Genomic DNA, 27,410 nt, shown 5'->3' with positions numbered 1-27,410 from the left:
CACAGGACTGAGTCAGTAAATGCTGTGGCACCTGCTGCACGGCCCCCGGGAACCGAGCGCAGATACCGTTCCTGTCCTCCACCTGCTGGGATAAGGGCTTCGAGTCGGCCTGGGAGCCCCTTGTCCCACTGCCCACCAAGGACCACCAGGCAGTGGAAACTTGGAGCAAGTGCTCCTTTTATACAGTTTTTAAATGTTTTTATTGATTTCAGAGAGAGGAAGGGGGGGAGAGAGAGAGAGAAAGAGAGAGAGAGAGAGATAGAAACATTAATGAGAGAGAAACATCAATCAGCTGCCTCCTGCACACCCCCTACTGGGAATCAAGCCCGCAACCCAGGCATATGCCCCAACCAGGAATCGAACCGGCGACCTCCTGGTGCATATGTCCATGCTCAACCAGCTCAACCACTGAGCTACACCGGCTGGGCCAAAGCTCCTTTTAATATCTGGGCAGAGCCAGTGGCCAGGCCCTGTCAGCACCATGTGGCTTTTCTAACGTGAAGCCGAGAACACAGCGGTGGAGGGGCCCAGCCCCAGGAAGATCCCAGCCCCCTCAAGCCGCAATGGTCCAACGGCGGTGTCCCCGGGGACCAGCTACAAAGTGGAATGCTTCTCGAAGGGCACGGTCAGGAGTCGGGCTGCTGCCTCATCCAGGAACCAGCAGAGTTTCCCAGTGTGGGGCTGCACGAGGGCGGCAGGGAGCGGGCTGGCCTCCTTGTCCTCCAAGATGCGCTGTGTGAAGAGGACATGCTGGTGAGGCCAGGCCGCACGCCCGGGCCCCTCAGAGCTCGCAGGCCCCGTGGACTAGACTCTCCTGCTCTCAAGACGTGATGTCAGCCTTCCAGCTGCCCAGCTTAAAACAGTGAGCAGGGACAGGCCCTTCCCTTCTAGCTCCCGTGACTGTATAGCATGGTGTTGGCACACCTTTCCTGCAAAGACCAGAGAGTCGCTATTTGGGCTCACGTTGGCATATGGGCATCTGTGTTCCAACAGATCATTGTTGGTGAACACTGACATCTGAATTCTGTTGAATTCTCACATGTCTGGGAATATTCTTCTTTTGATCCACCCTCCCCCCCGCCCCCCGCCCAAACTTAAAAAGGTACAAGGTAAAAACCCTTCCTGGCTGGCACACGGGCTGTGGTGTGTCAACCCGCTAATGTGACCTCATGGTGAATGGACATTATAAACACTGCTTTTTGCCGGCTGGGCCTGCCCCCAAGAACTCTGTGCTTATAAATCACTGGCTTCTGATCCCGACCCTGTGAAGTGATCTCCGTTCCCACCCCATTGTACAGTCTGGGAAGCTAAGGCTCCAAGAGGCCTCTCTCAGGGGGTCTATGGCAAGGGGCCCCTCATGACCCACCTTACAGATGGGAAAGTTGAGGCTGTGGGGGGAGGACCACCTGAAGCCATGGTGGGCACCACTGGCAGGAACATGGGTCTGCTGCACTCTTTAGAATCTGCCCCCCAAACCACAACATTAGCCACCCCTGTGAGGACATCTGGGCCCAATGGTCTGGGGGAGAGAATTATTATTTATTTATATTTCAAAATATTTCCAGTTTCTCCTATAGTTTTGGCATTTTCTTTTAAAAATAATTCTTGCCCTAGCTAGTTTGGCTCAGTGGATAGAGCGTCGGCTTTCGGACTGAAGGGTCCCGGATTCAATTCCGGTCAAGGGCATATGCCCAGGTTGCAGGCTCCAGCCCCCGTAGGGGGCATGCAGGGGCAGCCGATCAACGATTCTCTCTCATCACTGATGTTTCTATTTCTCTCTCCCTCTCCCTTCCTCTCCGAAATCAATATAATATATAAATATATTTTAACACTTGGAGTGGGGGAAACGAGTTAAGTTGGCTCGCGTGAATTGCGCGTACTCCGCGGGAGCCGTCTTAACTCGGTTCATATAGATTTGCGGTGGAGTGCGGGAAATGTGTAAACTCGGGCCGATTGTAACTGCGTATTACCAAATATTTGTTTGTTTGCCGTTCACAAAGATACCTACCTGCGTATGTGAACCGTTTCATACCCATTGGGGTAATAGGTATCATAAAAATCCCTGATTTTGCGCGGGAAACCTAAATAATTGCCCGCGCCATCTTATATTTTGGCGGGAAATTCACCCCACACCGGAGTGTTAAAATAAATAATTCTTTATTGTTGAAAGTATTACATATGTCCCCCTTTTCCCCCAATAGTTGTTGGTTTTTTCAATGATGGCAATTAAAATATTCTTTATTTTATTTTTTTAAAATATATTTTTATTGATTTCGGAGAAGAAAGGAGGGGAAAAGAGAGAGAAAAATATCAATGATAAGAAAGAATCATGCCCTGGCTGGTTTGGCTCAGTGGATAGAGCATCAGCCTGTGGACTGAAGGGTCCCAGGTTCGATTCCGGTCAAGGGCATGTACCTTGGTTGCAGGCACATCCCCAGTAGGGAGTGTGAAGGTGGCAGCTGAATCGATGTTCCTCTCATCAATGTTTCTAACTCTCTATCCCTCTCCCTTCCTCTTTGTAAAAAATCAATAAAATATATTTTAAAAAAAGAAAAAAAAAAAGAATCATTGATGGGCTGCCTCCTGCACGCCCCCCACTGGGGATCAAGCAACCTGGGCATGTGCTCTGACCAGAAATCAAACCGTGACCTTCTGATTCATAGGTTGACACTCCACCACTGAGCCACACCAAACCAGCTTAGTTTGTTTTTAATATCTTAGTTTATATTTTCCTAAAATATTATATATAACTATACCTTCTTTCTTATTCCTACTTTTTTTACTTATTCCTATATATGATTTTTTTTCCTTCTTGGTTAGCTTTGCCAGTGGTTTGTCTATCTTTTGGACCTCTATATCATTAAATTTTCAAAAATAATGCCCGGCCAGTGTGGCTTAATGGTTGAGCATCAACCTATGAACCAGGAAGTCACCGTTCTATTCCTGGTCTGGGCACATGCCCGGGTTACAAGCTTGATCCCCAGTGGGGGGGCGTTCAAGAGGTAGCTGATCAATGATTCTCTCTCATCATTGATTTTTCTCTCTCTTTTCCCATCCTCTCTGCAATCAATAAAAATATATTTTAAAAAAATTAACCAATTCATTAATTTCTGATTTTGATTTCATATATCCCTTTTGCTGACTTTACTTAGATTGACATTATTGTTCATTTTTCTAATTCAAGAGTATGTGCTTGATTTGTTTATTCAATAGTTTTCTATTTAACTACAGGCCCGAAGCACGAAAATTCATGTAAGAGTAGGCCTTCCTTCCCGTGGCTGCCGGCACTGGCTTCCCTCTGGCACCCAGGACTGGGGCTGCTTTCCTCCTCTGGCCGCCCGCAGGCACCGGGACCCAGGCTGCTTCCCTCCAGCCCCGGCTTCATCAGGAAGGACGTCCGGAATGACGTCTGGTCTAATTAGCATATTATCCTTTTATTATTATAGTTATTTTAAAAATGTATTTTAATATTATGAATTTACCTCTCAGTGTAGCTGTTGTCTCATCTCATCAATCTCACTTTGTACTTACTCCTTCCTAACCAGCCTGCAATGGCAGTTTCCATCTCCCCTTCAACCCAAGAATTACTGAAGGATCTTGGGATCTGGTGCTTCCAGCACAATAGCACCTGGGCTCCTATTCTGTCCCCAGGCTCACATGCCCCCAGTCTTCCTGGGAATGGGCCCCCAGTTTACCTTCAGAACAGCTGCCTTGCCTTCTCCAGTCGCCACAAAGATGACAGTTCGGGCCGCATTCAAGACAGGGAGTGTGAGGGTTACGCGCTGTGGAGGCGGCTTTGGGGAGTCACTGATGGGAGCCACAATCTTCTCCCGTTCCTGGGGGGGAGTTGAAGAGGACAATGTCACTTTGACTTCTCAAGCACTCGCCCACATCAAGCATAATCCATCCATCATTCCATCCCTCCCAATCCAGTGGTACTGGATTTAAGGGCCCCATTATAAGATGGGTAAACCGAGGCTTGGGAGGATTAAGCCCAGCGGGCATGCCTATTGGCAGAAGCTGATTCAAACCCTGCTGTAGGCAACTCCTGGCCTCCCTGTGGAAGCCCCAGAGAGCAGAGGCCAGAGCGCAGGTGTGCCTGGGGCCTGTGTGGGTGCACTCACCTGCAGCAGGGGATGGTCTGGGAAGAGTGAGCAGGTATGGCCATCGGGGCCCACCCCCAGGATCAGCAGGTCAAAAACTGGGATGGAGTCCCCTTGAAAGGCCTGGCCAGGGGGAGAAGACAGTCCACAGAGGTTGAGGAAGGGGAAGAACAGAGACAACTGTCAGAAAAAGAATCACAAGGGGAGCCTGGCCAGTGTGGCTCAGCAGCTGAGCATCAACCCAGGAACCAGGAGGGCGCCGGCTGGATTCCTCGTCAGAGCACATGCCCAGGCTGCAGGCTCCACCCTCAGTAGAGGAGGCAGCTTATCATCAATGTTTCTATCTCTCTATCCCTCTCCCTTCCTCTCTCTCTAAAAATCAATAACACCATATTTTAAAAAAATTTAAAAAAGAATCACAAGTAGCTGTAACACAAGGAATGATGCTCAGCCTCACCTGCATAAAAGGGACTCTAATCTATGAGGTTCTACGTTCACCTGCCCAACTGGCTAAGAATCTGGGGACAAAACTGTTTCCAAGATGTGAGGACGCAGGCCAGCTCCTAGGTGTCAGAGGTGAGGGCACCCCTGGGGACCCCAAGGCAGGGGTGTGGCCTATTAATGTGTCTACCCAGGGCAGGGCTGGGTCTGCTGACTGACCCCAGGGGAGTGTCTGCCAATGACAATCACAGACTGCTACCTGCAAAACGGCTGTTGCCCTGGGATTAGCCATCAAGTGGACAAGGTCTCCCTGTGGCGACTCGGAGGGACTCACCTGTCGCAGCTTCTTGGCGTAGTCCTCTGCTGCCTCCTCCACAGGAAGCTGGGGGTTAATGGTGATCACCTGGCTGTCGGGAATGGGCAGCTTGGAGAGCAGGTGGGTCTGTGGCACATGGAGGGACAGTGTCACCAACAGTAATGAATGGGTCTCAGCATTGTGTCCACATGGGCCATCCAGGCCTGTGTGAGTCAGGCTCATAGTGGATCCCAGTGTAATGCACCAGGGGTCTTTCCAGTCCATGATGATTGGGGGTTGGCCCTAGCCAGTTTGGCTCAGTGGCTAGAGCGTTGGCCTGTGGACTGAAGGGTCCCAGGTTCGACTCTGGTCAAGGGCACATGCCCCAGTTGTGGGCTCGATCCCCAGTGGGAGACGTGCAGGAGGCAATCAATGATTCTCTGTCATCATTGATGTTTCCATCTCTCTCTCCCTCTCCCTTTCTCTCTGAAATCAATATAAATATTTTTAAATGACAAAAAAAAAAGGGACAGGGTTTCGCCCTGGCCAGTGTTCCCAATGGTTAGAGCGCCGGCTTGTGCTCCTAAGGGTTGCCGGTTTGATTCCCCGTCAAGGGCACTACCTGGGTTTCAGGTTGCAGGTCTGGTCACCAGTCAGGGTGCAGGCAGGAGGCAACCAATTAATGTGTCTCTCTCATCAATGTTTCTCTCTCTCCTCACCCCCGCCCTCCCTTCCACTCTCCAGAAATCAATGGGAAAAATATCCTCGGATGAGGATGAACTAGATAAACAAAAAATCATCAGCTCAAGCTTCTATACAAAAAGAATGCAACACCCAGGACCCCAGTGACCCGAGGCTCCTTTCCGGTCCCGCGCACCGCCCCACGCCTCCCTGGACAGGTTTCCGCCTCCGGAGCAGGAGGAGTGGACACCGAGGAACCCAGCAAACCAGGGCTCCTCCAGCCTTGTTTCCTGCTTGTAAAACGCTGGGGGCCGGGGCTCAGAGACACCGCCTCGGGGGTCAGGAACGCAGCAGGCGGCGTGGAGACCGGGGAGCGCTCGTCCAGGCTGCAGGTGAAGACACTGAAGCCCAGGCTCCGGCCAGACCCCCGCCTGGCTCTTCCCGTCACCCTGCGCCTGGGGGTCCCTCGGTCCCCGGCAGCGGCCACGCTTCCCGGCCGCCTGGGCCGCGGCCGCGCCCTCTCCGCAGCCCCGCCGGCCGGTCGGGAGGCAGAGCGGCGCCGCCCAGGGGTGACCTCCGGGGCGCCGGGCCCACCTGGCCGGCTCCCGCCCCGAGGAGAGACCGGGGCGCAGCGTGGCCCTCGGCGGCCCCCGTAGCTCACCCGGTAGAGGCCGTACGTGCTCTCGGCGTGCTCGAAGGGCACCAGGCGCTCGTCGCAGAAGCCCAGCGTCCAGTGCTCGAGGCCGGCCGGCCCGGCGGGGGCGACGGCGGCGGGCAGCTCGCGGGCCAGCATGGAGACGAGGCTGCCGCCAGACAGGCCGAGCGCAAAGCGGGCCCGGGCGCCCGCCACGCAGCACGCCGCCCGCTGTGCCACCAGTTGCGCCAGCGACGCGCCGAGCTCCTGCGGGCTGGAGAAGACCGAGATGAAGCCGGGGGCCGGCGCGGCCATCGCGACGGCGGGAGGCGGAAGCGCTCCGGGCGGCGGCCAGTGCGCCTGCGCGCCGGGGCCAGGACGCCCGGGGATCAGTACCTTGGGCGGCAGCCTCTGGCACATGCGCAGCTCCGCAAGGGAAGCCGGGGCAGGGCAGGGCGGTTGGATGCTCCGTGCTCATTTATGTCTTTTGCAAACTGGCGTGGACACAAGTTCTGTCCTGGGTTGGGGCTGGCAGAACCGGCTCCCAACCTCATAGCGTCAGGGCGAGGCCAGACAGGGGAGCACAGAGCTGGGGAACCCCAAGAGGAGGACATGGGGTGGGGTGGGGTGGAGATATGAGATTTCCTGAAGGAGGACGCATTTTGGTGGACTTTGGAACCTTCTAACATTTATCTTGTTGCTAGTATTGTTTCTTTAATCTATAATAAAAGCGTAATATTGCTAATTAGACAGGAAGACCTTCCGGACAACCTTCTAGATGAAGCTGGGGCTGCGAGGGAAACCTGAGTTCCAGGTGCAGAGGGAAGCCGGTGCCGGCAGCCGGGGGAAGGAAGGCCTACTCTTGCACGAATTTTGTGCATTGGGCCTCTAGTTAAAATATAAACTCCATGAGGGCAGGGTTTGTTTTATTCACTGATGCCTTGAAAGTCTGGAGTTATGCCTAGCACAGAGTGGGACTGAAAACCTATATGTTCACTTCCTTCAGCAGGTTCTCCCAGGGGACCTTTGTCTCTTGGAGGACCCAGATGCCTCCACCCTGGCTCTTGCCTGGAGGAGCCCCCAGACCAGCTCAAATAGGATAGAGCTTCTCATTTGGCATAAAATACAGAGCTGTCAAGCCACGGAGGAATCTTAAATGCATCTTGCCAAGTAAAAGAAGCCAGTCTGAAAAGGCAAAACTATGGAGACAGAAAAAAAATCAGTGGTTGTTTGGAATGGGGGTGGAAGGAAAGAAGAAATGGAGCACAGAGAATGTTTAGAGCAGTGGTTCTCAACCTTGGCTGCACATTAGAATCACCTGGGAATCTTTTTAAAATCCTGATTTCTGGGCCTCATCCTCCGGAAATTCTGTTTCTTTGTTACTAATGTTGTGGCCCCACCCCATAAGAAAGAAACAGAATTTCCGGAGGATGAGGCCCAGAAATCAGGATTTTTAAAAGATTCCCAGGTGCCGAAACCGGTTTGGCTTAGTGGATAGAGCGTCGGCCTGCGGACTGAAGGGTCTCGGGTTCGATTCCGGTCAGGGGCATGTACCTGGGTTGCGGGCACATCCCCAGTGGGAAGTGTGCAGGAGGCAGCTGATCGGTGTTTCTCTCTCATTGATGTTTCTAACTCTCTATCTCTCTCCCTTCCTCTCTGTAAAAAATCAAAAAATATATTAAAAAAAAAAAAGATTCCCAGGTGATTCTAATGTGCAGCCAAGGTTGAGAACCACTGGTTTAGAGGGAAGAAACTATTCTTTAAGATGCTGTAATTGTGGATGCATGTCATTATGCACTAGTTGAAATAGAACTTAGAGTGAACCCTAATTTAAACTGCAGACTTGAGTAAATGATGAATCAATATTGGCTCATCAACTGTAACAAATGTAGCACTAATGCAAGATGTTAATAACAGTGAGAGGATAGGCAGGAACTCTGTGCTTTCCGCTCATTTTTCTGTAAACTGAAAACTGCTCTCATGAAGTCTCTGACTTACACACACACACACACACACACACACACACAACATAGAGCCTGATCAGGAATGTTTTTATCGCCACCTGGGAAGGAACTTAGTTTAGTTTTTGCAGCTGGAGTCACAGGCTTTGGGAACTCTCCAAGGTCCCCACAGGTCCACTTTCTCGACAGGAGACCCCAGCAATGACCTCATTCCCCTCCCCATGCTTGTTTCCTTATCTGTATGAGGGGTGACCATGATGACACTATGGAGTGGGGATGTTACCCAGAACACCCTTGCTTATAAGGACACCAAGAGTGCTCCATGCTCACTGGCAGCAGACCCTTCTCCTCCCCTCACTGGGCATCTCAGAGAGCTCTAACCTCCCTCTCCTTGCAGACCGGGCATCCAAAGACCCACCCCACACATTGATGGTTCATCTAGCCTTGACCCAGCCAAGGCCCTGTCCGTCCCCCGATACACCCCCAGGTTCACCCACTCAATACCCCCTCCCAGCCAATGTTCTGTTGTCAGACATTTCTTCCTCTGTCCTCTGAAGTGGAGACAAGATGAGACACTAATACTGGAGGGGGGACAGCAGAAGGTAGAAGTTGAGACTCTGGAGCTCAATGTCCTGGGTTAATATTCCAGCTCAGTCACCCAAAGCTACAAGCTCAGCAGCTCTCACCCAGAGCTACAGCCACACCTGCTGGCCCCATACACAGAGCGGCACCCTTCCTGGGGCAGCAAACCGTGCCACCCACAACACACATGCTCTGTTTTGAAACCAACAGGCAGATTGGCCGACTCTCCCCTAGGACCACTGAGACCAGAACGGCTTTGTGAGGCCCAGAGGTTAGGGAAGCGGTGAGAATGCTAACCTGAGTCCCCCTCCTCCCAGAGGCCGTGCTGGTGTAAGAACAGGCAACAGAGGGCAACAAGAAAAGGCCAAATCTGCCTCGCTTGTCTCTGGTGCAGCATGTTCCCCAGTGAGGATCCTGTCTTCTGAGACTCAGGGTTCTGTGCACATGGGGACAGTGAACAACTGGGCTCGCATCAGGCATCAGATAGTCTGTAGCTTTATTTCTTAAACTCAACTATAAAACAAAACCTTGGTGCTTGGAAAGGCCCATGCAAAACAATGCAGGGTCACTGGCTACTGGCCCTACTGCTTTTGTTCTAGGTGCTGGACGGCGCTGTTGGAGGACTGACAGGCAGTCAGAGTGGCCAGCCCCAACAGGAGTACGGGATGAGCCACGAAGGAAGGCTGGATTATCTAGGATGTCACCACCAACACAAGGTCCAGGCTGTCACTAGCAAGGCCAGTAGGGACATTCAATGACTGGAACCCCTGAGTCCATTTCGGATGCCACCAATGGCAGACCACCCCCCACCACCACCCCCCTATTGCTGCCACTCCCACGGGTCCCACAGCAGCTATGCTGGATGGGGACACCCAAGAAGCCTCTTCCAGGGTGAGCATCTGAGTGGTGGGCAAGCAGCCACCCAGCACAGTCTTCAGGGTCGCTCCAGCAGGAGCTCTGTGCAGATGCCTGAACAGGGACATCCAGGTAGAGGCAACATCCAAACGGTCACAGCAATTCTGGGAGCGTCCAGGGCATCAGGAAAGGCAGGCCAGGCAGGGGAGACCCACCAGGGATGGGAGGTACAAAAGGCAACGGGTTTGGCCTAGGAGCGATTTCCAGCTGACCCGGAGGTCCCTGCTGATGCCCCTGCACCGGGTGGGGAAAGCAGACCACTCTGGCGCCTCCATTTGGCAGGGTGGACGGAGGGCCTGCCTGGATTTCACATGGGACTACACATCCTGGAACCAGCAGCCTCAGAAGACTGGACTGGGTGGGGCTCCGTAAGGCACAGCTGAGGGGAAGTGGGAAGGCCCCACTCTGGGTCTAAGGCTCAGCAGGGATGATAGATGGAGGCCCCAAGCAAATGCCGGGTCCCAGGAAATGTCTGCTCTGCACTTCACAGGAGAACAGAGGAGGAGAGGGGAGATGGAGGAAAAGAGGGGTAAGGTGAGGACAGATGGGGACAGCAGGGAGGCCACGGCCAGGAAGCAGAGAGGAGAAAGAGACACAGACACAGCAGGAGACAGGCAGAGAGGGGCAAGGAGACAGCTCAGAGGACCAGGCAGGGGAGACTCGGGCTCCTCCTGGGGTCCAGTTTCTCCGCCCCAGGACAGGGCAGAGCTGCCTGGCTCCAGCCCACCTGGCTCGAGGGGCCTGGCCGGGAGTCTCTGGCCAGCAAAGGAGGAGCTTCAAAGGGAGAAGGACCCCGAGCAGATCTGGGTGTAGACACCCTGGTCCAGGGGCAGGTAGTGTCCCTGCTTCAGGTCCAGGAAGAAGAGCCGGTCTGAGGTCTGGGATGGGTCAAAGCCTTCATGCTGCAGCCGTGTCTTCTGGATCTTGAAGGTGCCTGTGGGGTGCAGGGGGAGGTGAGGGCGAGGCAGGTGGCTTTCAGGAGCCCCCAACTCACCATCCTCTCCTGTGACTCCAGGCTTTTGCATATGCCCTCCCCGAGGCCAGGAACATTCTTCCCCGTTTTGCCTGCCCAACTCCTCCATGTCCTTCAGGCCCGAGCTTCATGTCCCCTCCTTCAAGGGAGGCCTCTCTGACCATCCTCATCACAGCCTGAAACTGTGCTCTCGCTGCCTGGTTACCTGTCTACTCCCCCTCCCCCGCAATGAGACCGAGGCAGAGAAGGGTCTGTCACACAATAGGTCAGGGGTCAGCAACTTAAAGCCCAAGGACCAAATTCAATCCACCGCCTGTTCAGTAAATAAAGTTTTATTGGCACAAAGCCATGCCCATTCACTTACACACTGTCTAGGCTGCTTTTGGGCTATAAGGCAGACCAGAGTTGTTGGGGCAGAGAGTGTATGGCCCACAAAACTGAAAATATTTACTATCCAGGGTCTAAGAAAAACTTTGCACTCCTGCAGTGGATGATTAAAGAAGGGTTTTGTAAAAGATAGGATTGGGGTTAGTATTAAAAAGCAAAGGAGAATACCTACGCGCTCTAGAGTTGGGAAGGTCTGTTGTTTTTTAAATATATTTTTATTGGTTTCAGAGAGGAAGGGAGAGGAAGAGAGACAGAAACATCAATAATGAGAGAGAATCATCGATCAGCTGCATGACCCACACTGAGGATTGAGCCTGCAACCCGGGCATGTGCCCCAACCAGGAATCGAACCATGACCTCCTGGTTCATAGGCCGACGCTCAACCACCAAGCTGCGCAGGCCAGGCAGGTCTGTGTGGGTTTTTTTAAACAAAAATTCAAAAGCACAAACCATAAGATTTTTTAAAAGGATAAATATGGCCCTAGCTCAGAGGTTAGTGTGTCGGCCTGTGCACTGAAGGGTTGTGGGTTTGATTCCTGGTCAAGGGCACATACCTGGGTTACAAGTTCAATCCCAGACCCCAGTCAGGGCATGTGCAGGAGACAACCAATTAATGTGTCTCTCTCACATTGATGTTTCTCTCTCCCCCTCCCTCCTTCCCTACATCCCTCTCTCTAAAAATCAATGGAAAAAATATCCTCGAGTGAGGATTAACGAAACAAAATAAAACAAAACAAAAAAATGATAAGTATGTGACAAAACTAAGGGTTTCTTTCCAACAAAGGCTACAGTGGATAAAGTTCACAGACTCCCAAACAGGAGAAGAGACTGACAATGCCTGAAGTTGCTTAGTAATTGATATCCAGACCATTCTGAAGAACTCCCACAAATCAAAAAGAAAAAGAGTGAGGCAATACAGAGATGGGTGAAAGATCCGAGAAAGATCAGAGGTGTGCGATGATTTGCTCAAACTTCCATCAGAAAAATGCAGAAAATGAGGACATACTGAAAACTGAAGGATGTCTAGTGCGGTTGGGAATGAGGAATGGGAGTAAATATGTAAGTAAAACAAGAGAAGGGTCCTGCACAAGCCCATAGTGCCAGCTGGCTGTGAACCACTATGTCAGACTTGGCCTGAGTGCCTGAACTAGGACAAATACGGGGGTGGGGGAGGGGTGCAGCGAACCTGTGGTGTCCATCTGAGGCAGGAGACGCAGGAAGATGGGCCGGGCATAGGGTGCTAGCACCTTCTGTAGCTCCTGGTACAGTGCATTGGGGCTCAGCTGGCCATGGGGGTCTGCAATGGCCGCCATGCCTGCTTTGCCTTCTACTCCTAGAAACAGAGGCCCAGTTGAGAACACCATCCCTCGCCCGCCATGGGACCAGACACACTCACACAGCAGCCCCTGGCCTCTGATCTCCAGTCCCTTCCACCTGGGCTAACACTGGCCAAAGCAGAAAACATTCTGTTGAGCTCCTGCTACACTCCTGCAACCCTGAGCCAGAGTCGCTTTCATGATCCTATTTTCTGGATGAGGAAACTGAGGCTCAAATCACACAAGAGGGGGGACTCCAGTTCCAGTGGCACCCACCCAGGCTGTCGTGTGCAGTTGTCCAGGATGTGTACTGCCCACGGGCACCTGTACCTTCAAGCTCCTCCTGGCTGGGCTCCCTTGGGGCTGCCATACCCTAGGACCACCCCCACAGCCCCAGCTTGCCTGGCACGGCCACCCCGTACACGGCCACATCTGTCTGGCCCAGCAGGCGGCTCAGCACACCCTCCACCTCGGTGGTGGAGACATTCTCCCCACGCCAGCGGAAGGTATCCCCACTTCGGTCCCGGAAGTACATGTAGCCCAGCTCATCCATCACCAGCACATCACCTGGCAGAGGGGGGAGGGGAAGGTGAGATGACAGCCACCATCCCCACAGCCAGCCCCTAGGGTGTGCACACCTGAGAGGTAGGCACTGTCGCCCTTGCAGAAGACGCTGTGGGCAATCTTCTTGCTGGTGGCGCTCTCGCTGATGTAGCCATCGAAGCGACGCAACGGGTCCCGCTGGTTGATCTGGCCCACGAGGAGGCCGGGTTCCCCTGGGGAGGAGGCCACACTCAGGTTGCACTAGGAGGGCAGAGGGCAGGGACCCCAGCTCCGGGAAGACTGAGTGAGGGTCCGCTCACCTTCCTGGCATGGGATACAGAGGCCCTGGGCATCTCGCAGGAGTTCCATGGTGTCCTCATTGACCTTCACCAGCCGGATGGGGTACACATGGGGCAGGATGCGGCTGTTGAAGCCACAGGAGCCCACCTGGAACAAGGAGAGCTGAGTCGGCAAGGAGCCCCAGGGTGGCACAGTGTCCCCCATAACACGCGGCCTTTCCTGCCCCAGGGCCTGGAATAGCACCCCAGTGTCACCCCAGCTCTGTGACCCTGGGTGACCTGAAAAAGGGGGAATTAAGTAGAGTGCTCCCTAGGACTCCTCCTCCCACCTTCTCAGTCTCCCTTACAGTTGCAGGTGACCTGCTGGCTTGCTGCCACTTCCTGGTCCACAAAACCCTCTACACTGGCTGAGTGGGCACCTGGAGTGACTGGAGCCCTGTGGGGACACTGCAGAGCTGCCGCTCACTGCTCGCAGCATGTCAGCCTGCCTGGTCAGTCTCTGAGCAAAAATGCCTGTCTGATGGGTTTGTGCTGCTACATCCTGTTGGGCATGTTTGTTACAGTAGCAACCTGAGCCAGTGAGGCCACGGTGGCCCCTGGGGATGTCCACTCAACAAATATACACTGTGGGGGCCAGGCCTTGTAGTCAGGTGCTGGGGCCCCAGCAGCCAGCAAGACAGAAAAGAATTCTGGCTCTGGTGCTTGCTTTCTTATTATTCTCATCTGGTCCTGGCCTCGAGGAGGAGGAGGTTGGGAAGGGAGAGGGGTAAGGGCAGAAGGGAGGTAACTGCTAATCATAAAAGCATCTGTTTGCAGAGAGCGCCAGTGAGGGGTGCTGCACTGAGCTCATGATGTTGAGTAAGCAGAACACACCCAATGAGCTATTAAACCCCTGTTATAGAAGAAAAAACAAACAAAGCCCCCCAAAAAACAAGGAGCCTGAGACTTGTCCAGTAGGAGGGGATCAGCACCCAACCTCCTCCCTTGGTGCCCATGAGCCCTGCTCTCCCTGCCACCTCCCCAGGTGGAAACTGAGGCAGCTGCCTAGCGCACACAGCCACTCCATGGACTTGAACTCAGGAGTGACAGTTACATGACTGTGTGTACTAGAAGAGGGTCCCCACATGTGGGGGGCAGCCCAGAAGCCCTCTTAACCCGCCACTGTGCTCCGGGCCACAGTGATTCCCAAACCCGGACTCGTGCCAGACACCCTGCCACGCTCACCTTCCCATCCATGTTGGCGATGCTGCAGTTGCACTCGGTGGCCCCATAGAACTCGCCAATCTGGCGCACACCAAACCGCTCTGTGAACTCCTCCCAGATGGCAGGCCGCAGCCCATTGCCCACGGCCAGGCGCACCTGGTGCTGCCCCTCTGCCTCACGCACCGGCTGCTTCAACAGGTAACGGCAGATCTCCCCGATGTACTGGACCACCTGGCAGAGAGGGAGCACCATGGAGCCTGACACCCCAGGACAACCCGCCCCCCTATCCTGGGCGCTAGAACAAAACAGCCCTAAGGTTCATGACTGTGGGGAAACAGCCCAGTCCTCCAAAGGGGCCTCAACAGGTCTTCTACGTAAATGATGCATTTGGTTCCCCCTCTGCCCCTCCACCGTCTCTCTATCCCCATGCTGCTTCCTGGGGACACCTTATGTGCTGCACGCAGGCCACGAAGGTGAGCCTCAGCATTGACACCCCAAAGGGCAACTCAGCCCAGAGCCCATGTGCTCTACTCTGTCCCCCAGAGCCAGGCCGGCTGAACCCAGGCGCCCGCAGCACCGCCCCTGGGGCGGGACCACTGTCAGGCACATACTCTATGTACTCTGCACTGCCTCTCAATCACAGTGGACGAGCCCCACCCAGTTGCCCTCCAAGTCACCTGCTCATTGACGCCCTCTGCAGGGAGTACCTGGACAGGAGCTGGGAGGTGATCATCAACCTGGGACCCCCCAGCTAGGACACCGCTAAGTCAGGGTAATTTTGTGCAACCAACTAAGCCACACCTGCTTAACCACTTTATTTTTATTTTTTTTTGTTAATTCTCACCCGAGGATATTTTTTCCATTGAATTGCAGAAAGGGGGAGGGAGGGAGGGAGGGAGAGATGGAGGGAGGGAGGGAGGGAGAGATGGAGGGAGGGAGGGAGGGAGGGAGGGAGGGAGGGAGGGAGGGAGGGAAGGAAACAGGGAAGGAGGCGCGGAGGGAAGCAGCATTATGAGAGGGACACATGGACTGGTTGCCTTCCCCATGCTCCCTAACCGGGTCGGGGGATGGAACCTGCAACCCAGGTATATGCCCTTGACCAGGAATCAAACCCACAACCCTTCAGTGCTCAGGCCAACGCTCTAACCACTGCGAGCAACACCGGCCAGGGCAAGGCTTAACCATTTTTTAAAAATATATATTTTTATTGATTTCAGAGAGGAAGGGAGAGGGAGAGAGAGAGAGAAACATCAATGATGAGAGAGAATCATTGTTTGGCTGCCTCCTGCATGCCCCCTACTGGGGATCGAGCCCACAACCAGAGCATGTGCCCTTGACCAGAATCGAGTCCGGGACCACAGGCTCTATCCACTAGGCCAAACCGGCTGGGGCACGGGCTTAACCATTTTTAAGTGAATAGTTCAGTGGCATAAAGTACATTCACACTGTTCAACATCCATCTCACCATCCATCTCCAGAACTTCTCATCTTCCCAAACTAAAACTCTGTCTCCATTAAACATTAACTCCTCATCCCCAACCCCCAATGCTGGCACCCACTATTCTACTAACTGTATCTATGAATCTGACTACTCTACAGATTTCATGTAAGTGGAATCACACAGTATTTGCCCCTTTGTGCCTGGCTTATTCACTTAGCACAATGTCCTCAAGGTTCATGCACATTGTAGCATGTGTCAGAATTTCCTTCCTTTTATGGCTGAATAATATTCTACTGTGTGGATGGACCACATCTGCTTCTCCATTCATCTGTCGATGGACACTTGGGTTGCTTCCATGTTTTAGCTATTGTGAATGATGCTGCTATGAACATGGGTATACAGACATCTCTTTGACACTCTGCTTTTAAATCTTTTGTTTTAAAATCAGTCCTCCACAGACACAAACAGCCACACAGTATATTATTCCATTTACAGGAAATTTCCAGAACAGGCAAATCCACAGAAACAGAAAGCAGATTAGTGTTTGCCAGGGGCTAGGGGAGTGGGGAGGGAGTGACTGCTCATGGGTACAGATTTTCCTTTTGGGGTGATAAACATGTTCTGGAACTAGATAGCGGTGATGGTTGCACAACATTATGAAGGTACTAGACGATGAACTGTTCACTTTAAAATGGCTAATTTTATGTTATGTGAATTTCACCTCAATTTTTAAAAAGGTCATCATCTCTCAGAGGTTTTACTGAAACATCTATGCAGGAAGCATGCTGCTGTCTGGGCGGCTTCACAATGCTGCAGGAGGGACTGGGGTCTGGGATCTGGGTGGGGGTGGGGGAGGCAGTGACAGGTGCTCAGGAATCCCTCATACTTTCCTGTCCACATTTATATGCATTTGCAACTCTCTGTAAGTAAGATAAAAACCCAGACTGTCTGCATTTCAAGATTCAGATTAGCAACATCCCCCAAGACCTCAGCCCAAGCAGAACGTAAATCCTCAAAAGCAGAGAGAGTACAGCCATTGCCCCAAGGGGTCCCCAGGATGCCCTGCCGAGAGCCCCTGCCCAGCTTTGTGACCTGGGATGGTGGCTGAACCTCGCTGGGCCCCACCTGTCCACTGTGGGATAGCACCTGCCAACTTGCAGTCCCATTCTCTCCCCCCCTCCCCCTCCCCCTCCCTCTTCTTGGAGAAAGGGGCTAGTATCTGTATTTCCACCCCATCACAGTGGTGAAACCCTCCTCATGGGGGGTGGGGGGGGAAGGGATGTGTCTTAGCCCGCTTGCTGCCAGGAACAGAAAATGTCCTCCATCTCTGCCTCATGCGCACCCCACCTGGAAGTCCCCTCGCCTTGTGGCCTTAAATATTAAATAGCCCAGGGTGGTGACTGAGCCCGCTGGTCTCATTTCCATTCAGAGCCTGTAGGGAAGACCCGGGAGGGAAGGAGGGGCCCAGGGCACAGGGAAGTGGAGCCCAATTGCAGTTACACTGCAAGCCTTAGTTTCCCCATGTGCAATCCCCATATGCAAAATGGGTGTGATGTCTTTGCCCACTCCCAGCGTGGGCAAAGGGTTAGCCCTGGGCTGGACACAGAGCTCAAGAAACACTGGTCACCCTTGTCCCCATCAGGAGCCCTGGAGAGGGGGTGGGAGAGTGGGCCGCGCTGCAATGGAGGACCCGCGGGAGGGGCAGGCCTGACCGTGCATTTGTGCTTGACGCAGTCGTCCCAGAAGCGGCTGGCTGAGAACTTCTTGCGGAGGACAACCGTCATCCCGTAGAGGAGACACTGTCCCACGCCCATGATGTTCCCTGCAGAAGGCAAGCTTGGTGAGGGGTTCCCGGCCCCCCGTCCTGTCCCCCAACCCCAGCACCCCCATGGTACCTGCGGAGTGATACAGGGGCAGGCAGTCATAGAGCACGTCTGATGGGCGCATGCTGTAGGCATGGTGGCCAAAGGCTGCGATGCGGTAGTACCTGTGAGGGCAGGGAGTGCAGGGGCTGGGACCTGCATCCTCCAGGGCACGGGAATGGAGAAGTGTGCTGGGAACTGGGGACACAGCAGCAAGCCAGGCAGAGCCAGCCCAATCCCCAGGCTTGCAGGCTGGCAGAGAGGCACATGCAGCACAGAACTGTCCATGGTGCTGTGTGCCCTGAGGGATATAACGGGGCTAAGGGACAGAGAGGGGCTGAAGGTGACACAGCCAGGGAGGGTGGGGGATCCTGCCTGGGGAAGTGACACATTAGCTAAGGCCTGGCAAGGAGCTGAGGGGGTGAGCTAGGGAAGGGCAAGCAGGCAGTGGGCATAGCACCTGTAAAGGCCCTGAGACCAGAGGAGCCTGGCCAGACTGAGGAAATGTGAGTGGCCGAGAAGACAGTGAGCAAGGGATGGAAAGGAAGAAAACATCAGAGCAGTGGCAGGGCCACACAACATGAACGGGGGTTTTATTCTGAAGGCCAAGGCAGGTACAGGGAGGTCTGGCCCGGGGGGGGCGGGGGGGGGGGCGGGGAGGGCTCTGAATTAAGACTTTAAACCTTCCTGTGGCCACCGAGGGGAGCAGAGCCTTCAGGGGCAGCAGGATGCTAAAGAGGGACTGGGGCAGGTCTGGGTAGAGTGGGGGGGGGCGGGGTGTGTGGAAAAAGTGGACAGATTGCGGGACAGGCCCCGCGAATGGGCTGGATGTGGGGAAGAGGTGCAGCAACGAGGAGCCCGAGCACCAGGAATAGGGCAGTGGGATTTATGGGGCTGGGGAACCAGGCTATAGAGATGACCATGGGCCCCTCACCTGCTGTGCACGACAATGGCGGCCTTGGGTAGCCCCGTGGTCCCCGACGTGTAGATGTAGAAGAGTCGATCTGCAGGAGATGAGGGTGTTGGCAACCAGGGGCTGGGAAGGTGGGGTGAGGGGACAGAGTGGGCATTGGTGGGGAAGAGGGGCCCCACCTTGGACTCACCATCCATGCCCTTCCCAGGGGACTGGGCCAGGGGGGCCGTGGATGCCTCCTTTAGCAGCGGGTCCAGGAGCTGGGTGTCCGGCCAGCTGCCCTCAGGACCCAAGTCTCCAGAACAGAACTTGAGCAGGCTCTTCCCTAGCTGTCCACTCACCTCAGCCACCACTGCAGCCCAAAACAGACGTGTCATGGTCAAGGAGGGGCCGGCCCCTCCTAAGGGCTGAGGTGCACTGTCTCCTTGCCCTGAGCAGCCACAGGCCCCTGCCCACGATAATGCCTGCACCCAGCCTCACCTGCTGCCAGCTCCCCTCCAAAGATGAGGGCCTTGGCGCCCGAGGTGCCCAGGCAGAAGGCGAGGGGCTCGCGTCGCAGGTTGACATTGAGCAGAGCGGCCTCCACGCCAGCCTTGGCCAGGCCCAGCCACAGACCCACAAACTCCGGCCGGCCCTCCAGGAAGATGGCCACCACATCGCCCGGCCCGAGGCCCAGCTGGTGGAAGACGTTGGCCACAGCGTTGGAGTAGGCGTCCAGCTGCGCGAAGGTCCAGCACACACCGCTGCCTGCATCCACCAGGGCTAGCCGGTCAGGCTGCTGCCGTGCCACTGCCTGGAAGATCCCTGGGATGGTGTGGTGAGCTCGCTGGTGCCGCCGCAGCTCCAGGCGCACTCTGATCAGCACAGAGAGGCCACTGGGAGGGGGCACGGAGGGGACGGCGTTACTGGGTACCTGGCCAGGCCCCCAGGAGACCACCCCAAGCCTCTGTGCCACATCTGGAGAAAGTGGAAGAAAAGGTCCCTGTACCCCCGAGACCAGTGAGGGTTCAAGGAGGACCCTTTGGTTGATGGGCTTTTCAGGGACTAAGGTCCATCTACCAACCAGCCCAGAAAGCAGCAGATTCTCACAGCTGGCCAGGCCCTCCGTGACCCTGAGGGAGCTGAGGCCTAGTCCTGTCTTTGTTTCTCTCCTTTGGGACGTGCCAAGCACACCTCGCCAGACTCCTCAGGCGCCATCTGCCCCAACCAGACCCTGGGGTCCAGCCATGAGCTGGGCAGCTGCTCCACCCCCAAGTCACTCGATGGGTGGCCAGGGGAGGGGTGGCTTCTCCCGGGTCGGGCCAAGAGACCTGTTGTCAAGATAGGGGGGGATACAACTCAATGAGCATTTGAAGCAGGTTCGTCTCACTTCCACTTCCCAACATGCCAGTCTGAGGGGATCAGAGGCTGCGGGGGATGGCAAGACCCCAAAAGGAAGCAGCCAGGGCCCTGAATGACTGTGTAAAGGTGAGCAGCCACCAAGGATGCCAGGCTGTCAGATGAGTGAGAAATTAACTCTTTTTTTGTTTTAAGGAAACAAAAATTGCTTTAATTTCTAAATTACTTGGTGTGGCAGCTTGAGAAACGAGTGGTTCCCCTGTTTTTATGTGGCTCCCTGCCCCGGTGCCCAGAGTCTCTGGCTCTGAGAGGTAACCTCAAACCTTGTTAAGACACTGATAATGGGGTTCTGTTTGTTACAGCAGCTTGCTCTGCCCTGAACAATACAGACATAGTCTCAACTATACCTCCATTTAGGCCTCATCTGGCCATCATGTCCCACCTGATTTATCATCAAATTCCTTATCAAATCCATTCTTTGCACCCCCGCTGCCTCCCCCTTGCATCCTTGGTTCCTTGAAATGGCTTCCTTCCATCCCTGGACTCAACATCTTCACAGCAGACTTCAGCACTGCCATTCACTCACTCATTCATTCATTCCCTTCCTCCTCCACTTAGCAGACAGCTGATGTGTACCAGCACCTATTATGTGCTGGGGACAGTTTTGGGCTCAGGCACAACCAGATCCGACCCTCAGGGGCTCACAGTACTTCCAGGAGACACACCCCCTCCTCAGACATGAACGAGCATGAAGGAAGGGCTGGCTGGTGACAAGGCCCTGATGGGTGATGCAGCCAGAGTGATGTGGACGGGGGGAGGGGTGGGAGTGGCCCTGAGGGGAGACAGGTAAATCACTTCTCAGCAGGGCCTGGCAAGATGAAAAGAAGAGGCCATGGTAAGGCTGGGGCACAGCCGGTACAAAGGCCCTGAGGTAGAAATGGGCCTGGAGAATGAGGCACATTCGAGAACCAGAGCAGAGGCCAGTGTGGCAGGAATCAGGCAAGAGGGGGATGGAGGGAGACGAGGTTCTTGGTGGGCAGACAGGTCTGTTAGAGGAGAGATGTACAGGCCTGCAAGCATCTGCAGTTTTTTGTGTGTGTGTTTTTTAAAATATATTTTAAAAATATATTTTATTGATTTTTTACAGAGAGGAAGGGAGAGGGATCGAGAGTTAGAAACATCCATGAGAGAGAAATGTGGATCAGCTGTCTCCTGCATGCCCCCTACTGGGGATGCGCCCTCAACCAAGGTACATGCCCTTGACCGGAATCGAACCCAGGACCCTTCAGTCCGCAGGCCGATGCTCTACCCGTTGAGCCAAACCGGTCAGGGCTGCAGTTTTTAAAACTAAGGGTTCAGCGTTCTGATGACATTTGTGAGCCTTCCTGCTTGGGTCACTGCTTATCCTGGGAGCCCCTAGGAGCCCCTCCAGCTGCACCTGGGAAGGGATCAGGGTTTTTGGTCCTTGTAGGAATTTGCCCCCAGGAATTTGGACCAGCTGAACCCCAGCATCCGCACACATGCTACCTGCCAGCACACTGACATACGCACAGGACTCACCTGCCCGCCCATTCACTGAGCATCCTTGCCGCCTCCCCCAGGAAGCCTTCCGGGGGTCAGCCCTTGCACTGTGCCTGCTGCTCCCCCATCACAGAATACACTCCCCCAAATGGGGCCAAACTTGGCCAGATTCACATAAGAGGTGAGCGTCATTCTGGGCAAAGAAGGGAAAATGCAGATGGACAGTGGGGCAGGCTGCTGCCACTTGAGGGAGTAGGCTTAGAGTCTTTCATCCCAAAGCGTATATGACTTAAATAAAAGTAAAAATTACAAATGAAAGTAGAAAGAAGAAAGAGAGCACCAGAGGAGGAAAAGGATGGAGAATGTGTGCATTTGTGGGCACGAAGAACAGACGAGGTCTGCATAGATTCCTGTAATCATATCTTGGAAAAGCGATACTGAGGAGGGGAACTGCAGGGCAGGGGGCAGCAAAGAGAGGGCACTGCACACCCCTCTAGAACAGTAGCTGGCAAACTCATTAGTGAACAGAACCAAATATCAACAGTACAATGATTGAAATTTCTTTTGAGAGCCAAATTTTTTAAACTTAAACTATATAGGTAGGTACATTGCTATTAACTTAATTAGGGTACTCCTAAGGCTTAGGAAGAGCCACACTCAAGGGGCCAAAAAGCGGCACGTGGCTCGCGAGCCGCAGTTTGCCGACCACGGCTCTAGAACATTCAAAATCTGTACCATGTGTTATGTATTAACTATTACAAAAAAAAGTAAGGATGCAAAATATTAAAAGTTAGCTGTTTATACATCCATCTCCCTGGTCAGATCCCCATTGCTCATCCAATCAACTAATAAACAGAGTAGCTAAGATGAGCAGCCTTTGCGTTTACTGAGGAACTACTATGTGATGGGCGCTATGCTAACCCTTATGGTCACCTTCCAAAGTTGGGTCCTAAGATCCCCATTTGTCAGATGAATGAGCTGAGAGCTCAGAGAAGTAAATTAACACGCCCGAGATCATAAGGTCACAGTCAGGGACAGAATAACCAAGAACCAGGTCCCCTGGCACGGTCTCTATGCTCCTCCTCAGGCTGGCCACAAAGGCAGGCCAAGTGCCCATGGTGCACACAGCAGTTGCTCAATTCATCCTTCTTGAAGGACAGGCATTGTACACAGACTACTCTTACAGATAAAGGAACTGGGACTCGAAAGGCGATGATCCAAGGGCCAGCAGGGCACAGGGCCACGGTCCAGTTAAGACATGCTGACTCTGCCACCAAACTGGTAAACATCAGCTTACAGAGCCACCGAGGCACCCACGCCAGCTGAGGGCAATCAGCAGCAGCACATCTGAACGCCTCTGTGTGCCCAGCTCCCCTCTTAGAGCTTCCCTGATAGAGCATCCAAAGAACTCCATGAGGGGGTACTTGTGCAACAGCCATGGGGAGAGGGTTATCAGCGAGGTTTGGAACCACAGAAAGCAGCCCCTGCATGGGGGCTCCCCATCCACAGACCATACAGCAAGAAACCGGAACTGAGGCTGTGGCTGGTCACACTCAGGTTACTTAAGCACTCAAGGCGGGGTCCCAACCCCCTCAGCCTGTCACCAGTCCGTCCAGCGAGCCCCAGGCTCTCCGAAGCACACCCACACAGGCAAGCAGTGAGCACCAGTGCTCAGCTCCAGCCACATGCCTGGGCAGAAGCCCAAGCCATCCCCACCCTGGGGACAAAGAGGCCACTCTCCGCCTCTGGGTCCTTCCCAAGGCCTCTTCTCACCCCTCCGTTCCTTGTGCGCCTTCTGTACTTACCCGGGGCAAGAAGAAAGCAGTCAGGTTAAATGTGGTCAGATTTCATGCCACAATTACAAGACCAGTTGGAAGAACTGGGACAGGGGCTTAAATATTTTCTGAATGCAGGGTCTAAATACAGCTCCCACCACCACGGGCACAGCATAGCAGCTAAAAACATGGACTCGGAAGCCCTGCCCTTCCCTGGCTGTGTGTTCCTGGGCAAATGTATTCACCTCTCTGTGCCTCGGTTGACCAACCTGTAAAATAGGTTTCATAGGCACTTCTTCCTTACAGAGCTAAGAGAGAGCCTTAGAACAAAGCCTGCTGCATGGAGTGGGCTATACAAGCTGCATTAGTTACTGCGGCGTAACAAATTACTCCCAAAACGAACGCTGGAAACAACAATCTATTATCTCACAGTTCCTGTGCGTCGGGAACTGGAAGTGGTTTCGCAGGGTGGTCTGGCTCGGGGTCTCTGGTGAGGCTACAATCAAGGTGTCAGCTGGGGCTGTGCTCAGCTCAAGGTTTTACTGGGAGGGAATTCGCTTCCAAGTTCATTTATGTGGGCCTCTCCCAGCGCTGCCTCCCACGTGGCAGCCAGCTTCTTCCCCATGTGGCAGCCCAGGAGAGAGCACTCAACGTGGAAGCCACGGTCTTCAGAGGTAACATCCTATCACGTCTGTTGTGTGTCATTCATTAGAAGTGGGTCACCGGCCCAGCCCACACTCAAAGGAAGGGGATCTGATAGGAGCATGAAGACCAGGGGGTGGGGCCATACGCAAGGCTGCCTCCTACAGAAAAGTGTGGTGTCAAGCCCTGTGTCAAGGCCTCAGCGTGGACCGCACTCCTGCCCTGTCCCCAGAGAAGACCGGGCCAGGCATGGATACACCCAGTTCCATGGGGTAGAGCGAGGGCCTTGACAAGCCCAAGGAGGCAGGGAGGGCCCGCCAGCCATGCTCCTGGGTGCTCGACCCTAAGTGGAGGCCAGGGCCACGGGCTCCATCTGGGCTCCCCAAGTCCCCAAGAGGAGAGGACACTTGTGAAGGCAAAGAGTCAACAGACCCATGGCAGGTGCTCACACTCTCCCAACATGGGCTGCTACTGAAACATCTCTGCCGGGAACCTCCAGCAATACCGATTTCACACAAGAAGACTCCCACAGCCTCTCTGAGCCAGACCCTCAGAGACCCAGAGACCTTCCAAGGACACCTGCCATGACACCAGAATCCTCTCCCCAGGGATCCCAGTCTCCAGAGACCACCACACAAGCCAGAACACACAGCAACCTCCCCACAGACCCTGAACCCCAAGTGCCGCCCAGACCCCAACTCTCAAAGAGCACCTGTCAGTGGTCACAGAGAAACCTGTCAATGGCTCAGAGGCACACACCCTTCAAAGACCGTAACTGTCCTTTACAGATGCCCCAAGAAGCCCTTTCATTCCTTCTCCCAAAGCCCTAAATAGACCCAAAGTGTCCAGTCAGTCTGGACAGCCTCCAGAGATGACTGAGCTGCCCGTGTGAGCCCCTTGGGACCTACCAGAGTCCCCCGAAGAGCCCTCAGAGGCCTCCTACCAAGGCCCCCCCCCCCCAACACCCTCAGCCTCACAATCAGCCCCGGTTCTATGGGACTCCTACCAGCTGCCCACAGACCGCCCCCAAATCCCCCCCAAGCCTCCTGAGGTATCCCACGTGGCCTCAAGAACTTGGGAACCTACTCAGGTCCCTGCAGAGACCCTCAAGCCGCCACCTGCAAGTCCCCTCGTTCCCCAACCCGTCCCTCTCTCAGGCCCCGCCCGCCCGAGCCCCGCTCGAGCCCTCGCCCCGCCCCCGCGTGCAAACCCTCCGCACAGGCCCTCGGGACCCCCACGCCGCCCCAGCACCCTCTCCTTCCGCCCCCAGGGAGCACGGCCGGGGGCCAGGCCGGGGTGGCACTCACAACAGGTCCCGCCTCGCGGTCTTGCAGACGATGCGCAGGAAACGCCAGCCGCCGCCGCCCACGTACACGCAGAGTGCCGCCGCCGCGCTCCAGGTCCACGGCAGCCCCAGCAGCCACAGCAGCCCCAGCGAAGCCACGGAGGCCGTCCCCGCACCGGGAGCCCGCATCCTGGGGAGGCGGAGAGCGCTGAGGCCGCTGGCCGCTCAGGCCCCGCCCCGCGGCCCGGCAGGGCCCGCCCCCGGCTCAGGCCCACCTGCTCCGCGCCAGACCTCGCCCCCAAGTCTGGGACCGGCCCCGTCGCGGCCAGACCTCGCCCCCGGGCCGGGGTCCCATCTGGCCCCGTGTTGGGCTCAGGCCTCCCAGCTCCTGGCCCGGCCGCACTTCTCTACCCGTTCGTTCGCGTCCAGGCCACGCCCCGCACACAGCCGCCCCCCCCCCCCCCGTCCGTCACTGTCAGCCGCACCCCTCGCCGTGACCCAGCCGTGCGACCCCAGACCCCGGCTCCGCCCTCGGGACTCGGCCCGAAAGCCTGGCTCCACCTGGTCCGCCCCGCAGACCCAGGCCCTGCCGACCAGGCCGCGCCCCCACGCCCCGACCTAGCGGCGGCGCCGGGTCCGGGCGCCTCCCCACTTCCTGTCCCCAACCTGCCCAGCCACCAGCCCCGGGTCTTCCCGAGCGTCCCGCCTCCGCCACCCGCCACTCGGCGGGCCCCGCCCCACGCGGGCCTCTGGCCCCGACCCTCAGCACCAGCCCCCGCCCACCCCGAACCGGACCCCGCCCCCAGCCCCGGACCCGGCCCGCATTCCAGCTCCAGGTTCCATCCCTGGCTGCCGGCCCCACCCCCACGCTGCGGCCGGTCGCCCGCCAGGACTCACCCCGGCCGCCTCTAGCGCCCTCGGCCCCGCCCCACCTGCGCCCAGTCCCACCCTAAGCCCCTCTTCCGACCTGCCCGCCTAAGCGCCCCGGAGCCGCGGAGCCGAGGCCCGCCCCCTTCCGGAGGCCACAACCATCAAGAGGGCCCCCGGGCCAGAGAAGCGACGGCTAACGAGACCCTGGGGCTAGAACGGCCCGGCGAAGCCGCCGGCTGTCTCCTTGACAACCAAACTTCATCCGCCCCGACACCGCGCCTTCCAGCAAACACTTGCGTCCCGCAGCCGAGGGGCGTGGCCTCCGGGCGTTCGCGCCCCCCTCTTCCCCCCATGTCATCCCGGATTCCTACACTGGGGAGCTGGGAAATCCCAGTTTACAAACCGGGCCTGCCTGGACTGGACTCCTGCCCCAGCTTGTACTAAATACAAGCCCCAAGCCTCTTGGATCTCAAAGCCACATTCCAGTGACCTTGGGAGTCCTACACTCACAGCCTGGGGCCCTGGACGTTTCTAAATTCAAACCTCACCTTAGTCTGAAAAATACATTACTAGGACCCAGCTAGTCCCAAATCTATACCCCAACATCTTGTCAGTGAGGTTCAATGTAACACCCCAGGAACCCAGGGAGAACAAAATCCACACCCCAGACCCCCACCCTCCCACAGGAGTCCTTTATTGGCACCCGAACACCCTAATGCTCACCCAGAGCCCCCCAAAGCACCTCCTGATCAGGTGGGGCCAGCGCCGGCCTGGCTGCCCAATACCCAGTTTCCTGGCTGACCTGGAGCTGCTCGCAGAGCCTCAGTCCTGGCTGCTCCCTCGTGGGCTCCCAGAAGCTCAGGCAGGAGGCAGGCGAGTCCAAGATAGAAAACCCCAACCTAGTCCCAGCTAGTGGACCTTCCGGAGGGCCTCTGTTTTTGCAGACTCCTGGGTCCTGCTTTCCTGCACTGTGCCCATGAGGGCCTCTGCCCTCTGCTCCTCTCCAAGCTCCCCCTCCTCTGCCCTCCTACCCACCCCACCCTGCTTGTTTTCTTCCCTGCTTGGCAGACCTTTTCAGTGCAATCCTTGGAAGAAGGCCTGGGCCTGTTTCCAGAGCCATTTGGAGGACAAGGCTTGGCAGGAGCTCACTCGCCCTCCCCCTCCCCCCTCTCCCCTCCCCCCTCCCCCATGCTGTCATTGGTTCCTGCTGGCCTTCCAGGGTGGATGGAATGGGTTCGAGGAGACAAATGCAACGGGCCCAGAACAACGACCAGTAACTATCCTGCCAGGTAGCCCTATTGTGATTACCCACATTTTACAGGTAAAAAACTGAGCACTGGAACTGTCACGCCAGCTCAGAGTTGAGATTCATTCATTCACACATGTGGGCAGAGGGCTTGTCCCCCCTCCTCCTTCCCTTTCCTTCTTCC

At 55.4% G+C, this 27,410-nt stretch overlaps 2 protein-coding genes across 3 annotated transcripts; both read right to left on the bottom strand.

The window, feature by feature from the left end:
- Positions 1 to 155: 155 nt before the first annotated feature.
- PGLS (6-phosphogluconolactonase) lies at positions 156 to 6,509 on the bottom strand. Of its 2 annotated transcripts, none has more exons than XM_070416376.1 (5): positions 6,182 to 6,490; positions 4,879 to 4,986; positions 4,125 to 4,226; positions 3,696 to 3,836; positions 156 to 732 (listed from the first exon to the last, which is right to left on the bottom strand). In XM_070416376.1, exons 1-5 carry the CDS (start codon positions 6,467 to 6,469, stop codon positions 595 to 597), a joined length of 777 nt encoding a protein of 258 aa, XP_070272477.1. In that variant the 5' UTR covers positions 6,470 to 6,490; the 3' UTR covers positions 156 to 594. The 2 variants fall into 2 exon arrangements, with proteins under 2 accessions (XP_070272477.1, XP_070272478.1); XM_070416377.1 differs by lacking the exon at positions 156 to 732 and adding an exon at positions 2,146 to 3,414 and having other exon boundaries at positions 6,182 to 6,509.
- A 2,660-nt stretch (positions 6,510 to 9,169) lies between these two features.
- Positions 9,170 to 26,993, bottom strand: SLC27A1 (solute carrier family 27 member 1). The gene is made up of 13 exons (XM_070416374.1): positions 26,783 to 26,993; positions 25,133 to 25,300; positions 19,030 to 19,424; positions 18,740 to 18,901; positions 18,571 to 18,640; positions 17,670 to 17,761; positions 17,487 to 17,596; positions 14,355 to 14,564; positions 13,152 to 13,278; positions 12,927 to 13,064; positions 12,691 to 12,855; positions 12,159 to 12,305; positions 9,170 to 10,546 (listed from the first exon to the last, which is right to left on the bottom strand). The coding sequence occupies exons 2-13, from the start codon at positions 25,297 to 25,299 to the stop codon at positions 10,389 to 10,391; spliced, it is 1,941 nt and encodes a 646-aa protein (XP_070272475.1). The 5' UTR covers position 25,300; positions 26,783 to 26,993; the 3' UTR covers positions 9,170 to 10,388.
- Between the last annotated feature and the right edge of the window lie 417 nt (positions 26,994 to 27,410).

The sequence above is a fragment of the Myotis yumanensis genome, unplaced genomic scaffold (genome assembly GCF_028538775.1).
Source record: "Myotis yumanensis isolate MYYU_CA2020_CCGP unplaced genomic scaffold, mMyoYum1.0.hap1 SCAF_5, whole genome shotgun sequence".
Lineage (NCBI taxonomy): Eukaryota > Metazoa > Chordata > Mammalia > Chiroptera > Vespertilionidae > Myotis > Myotis yumanensis.
This window is presented reverse-complemented; position numbering and strand designations above follow the sequence as displayed.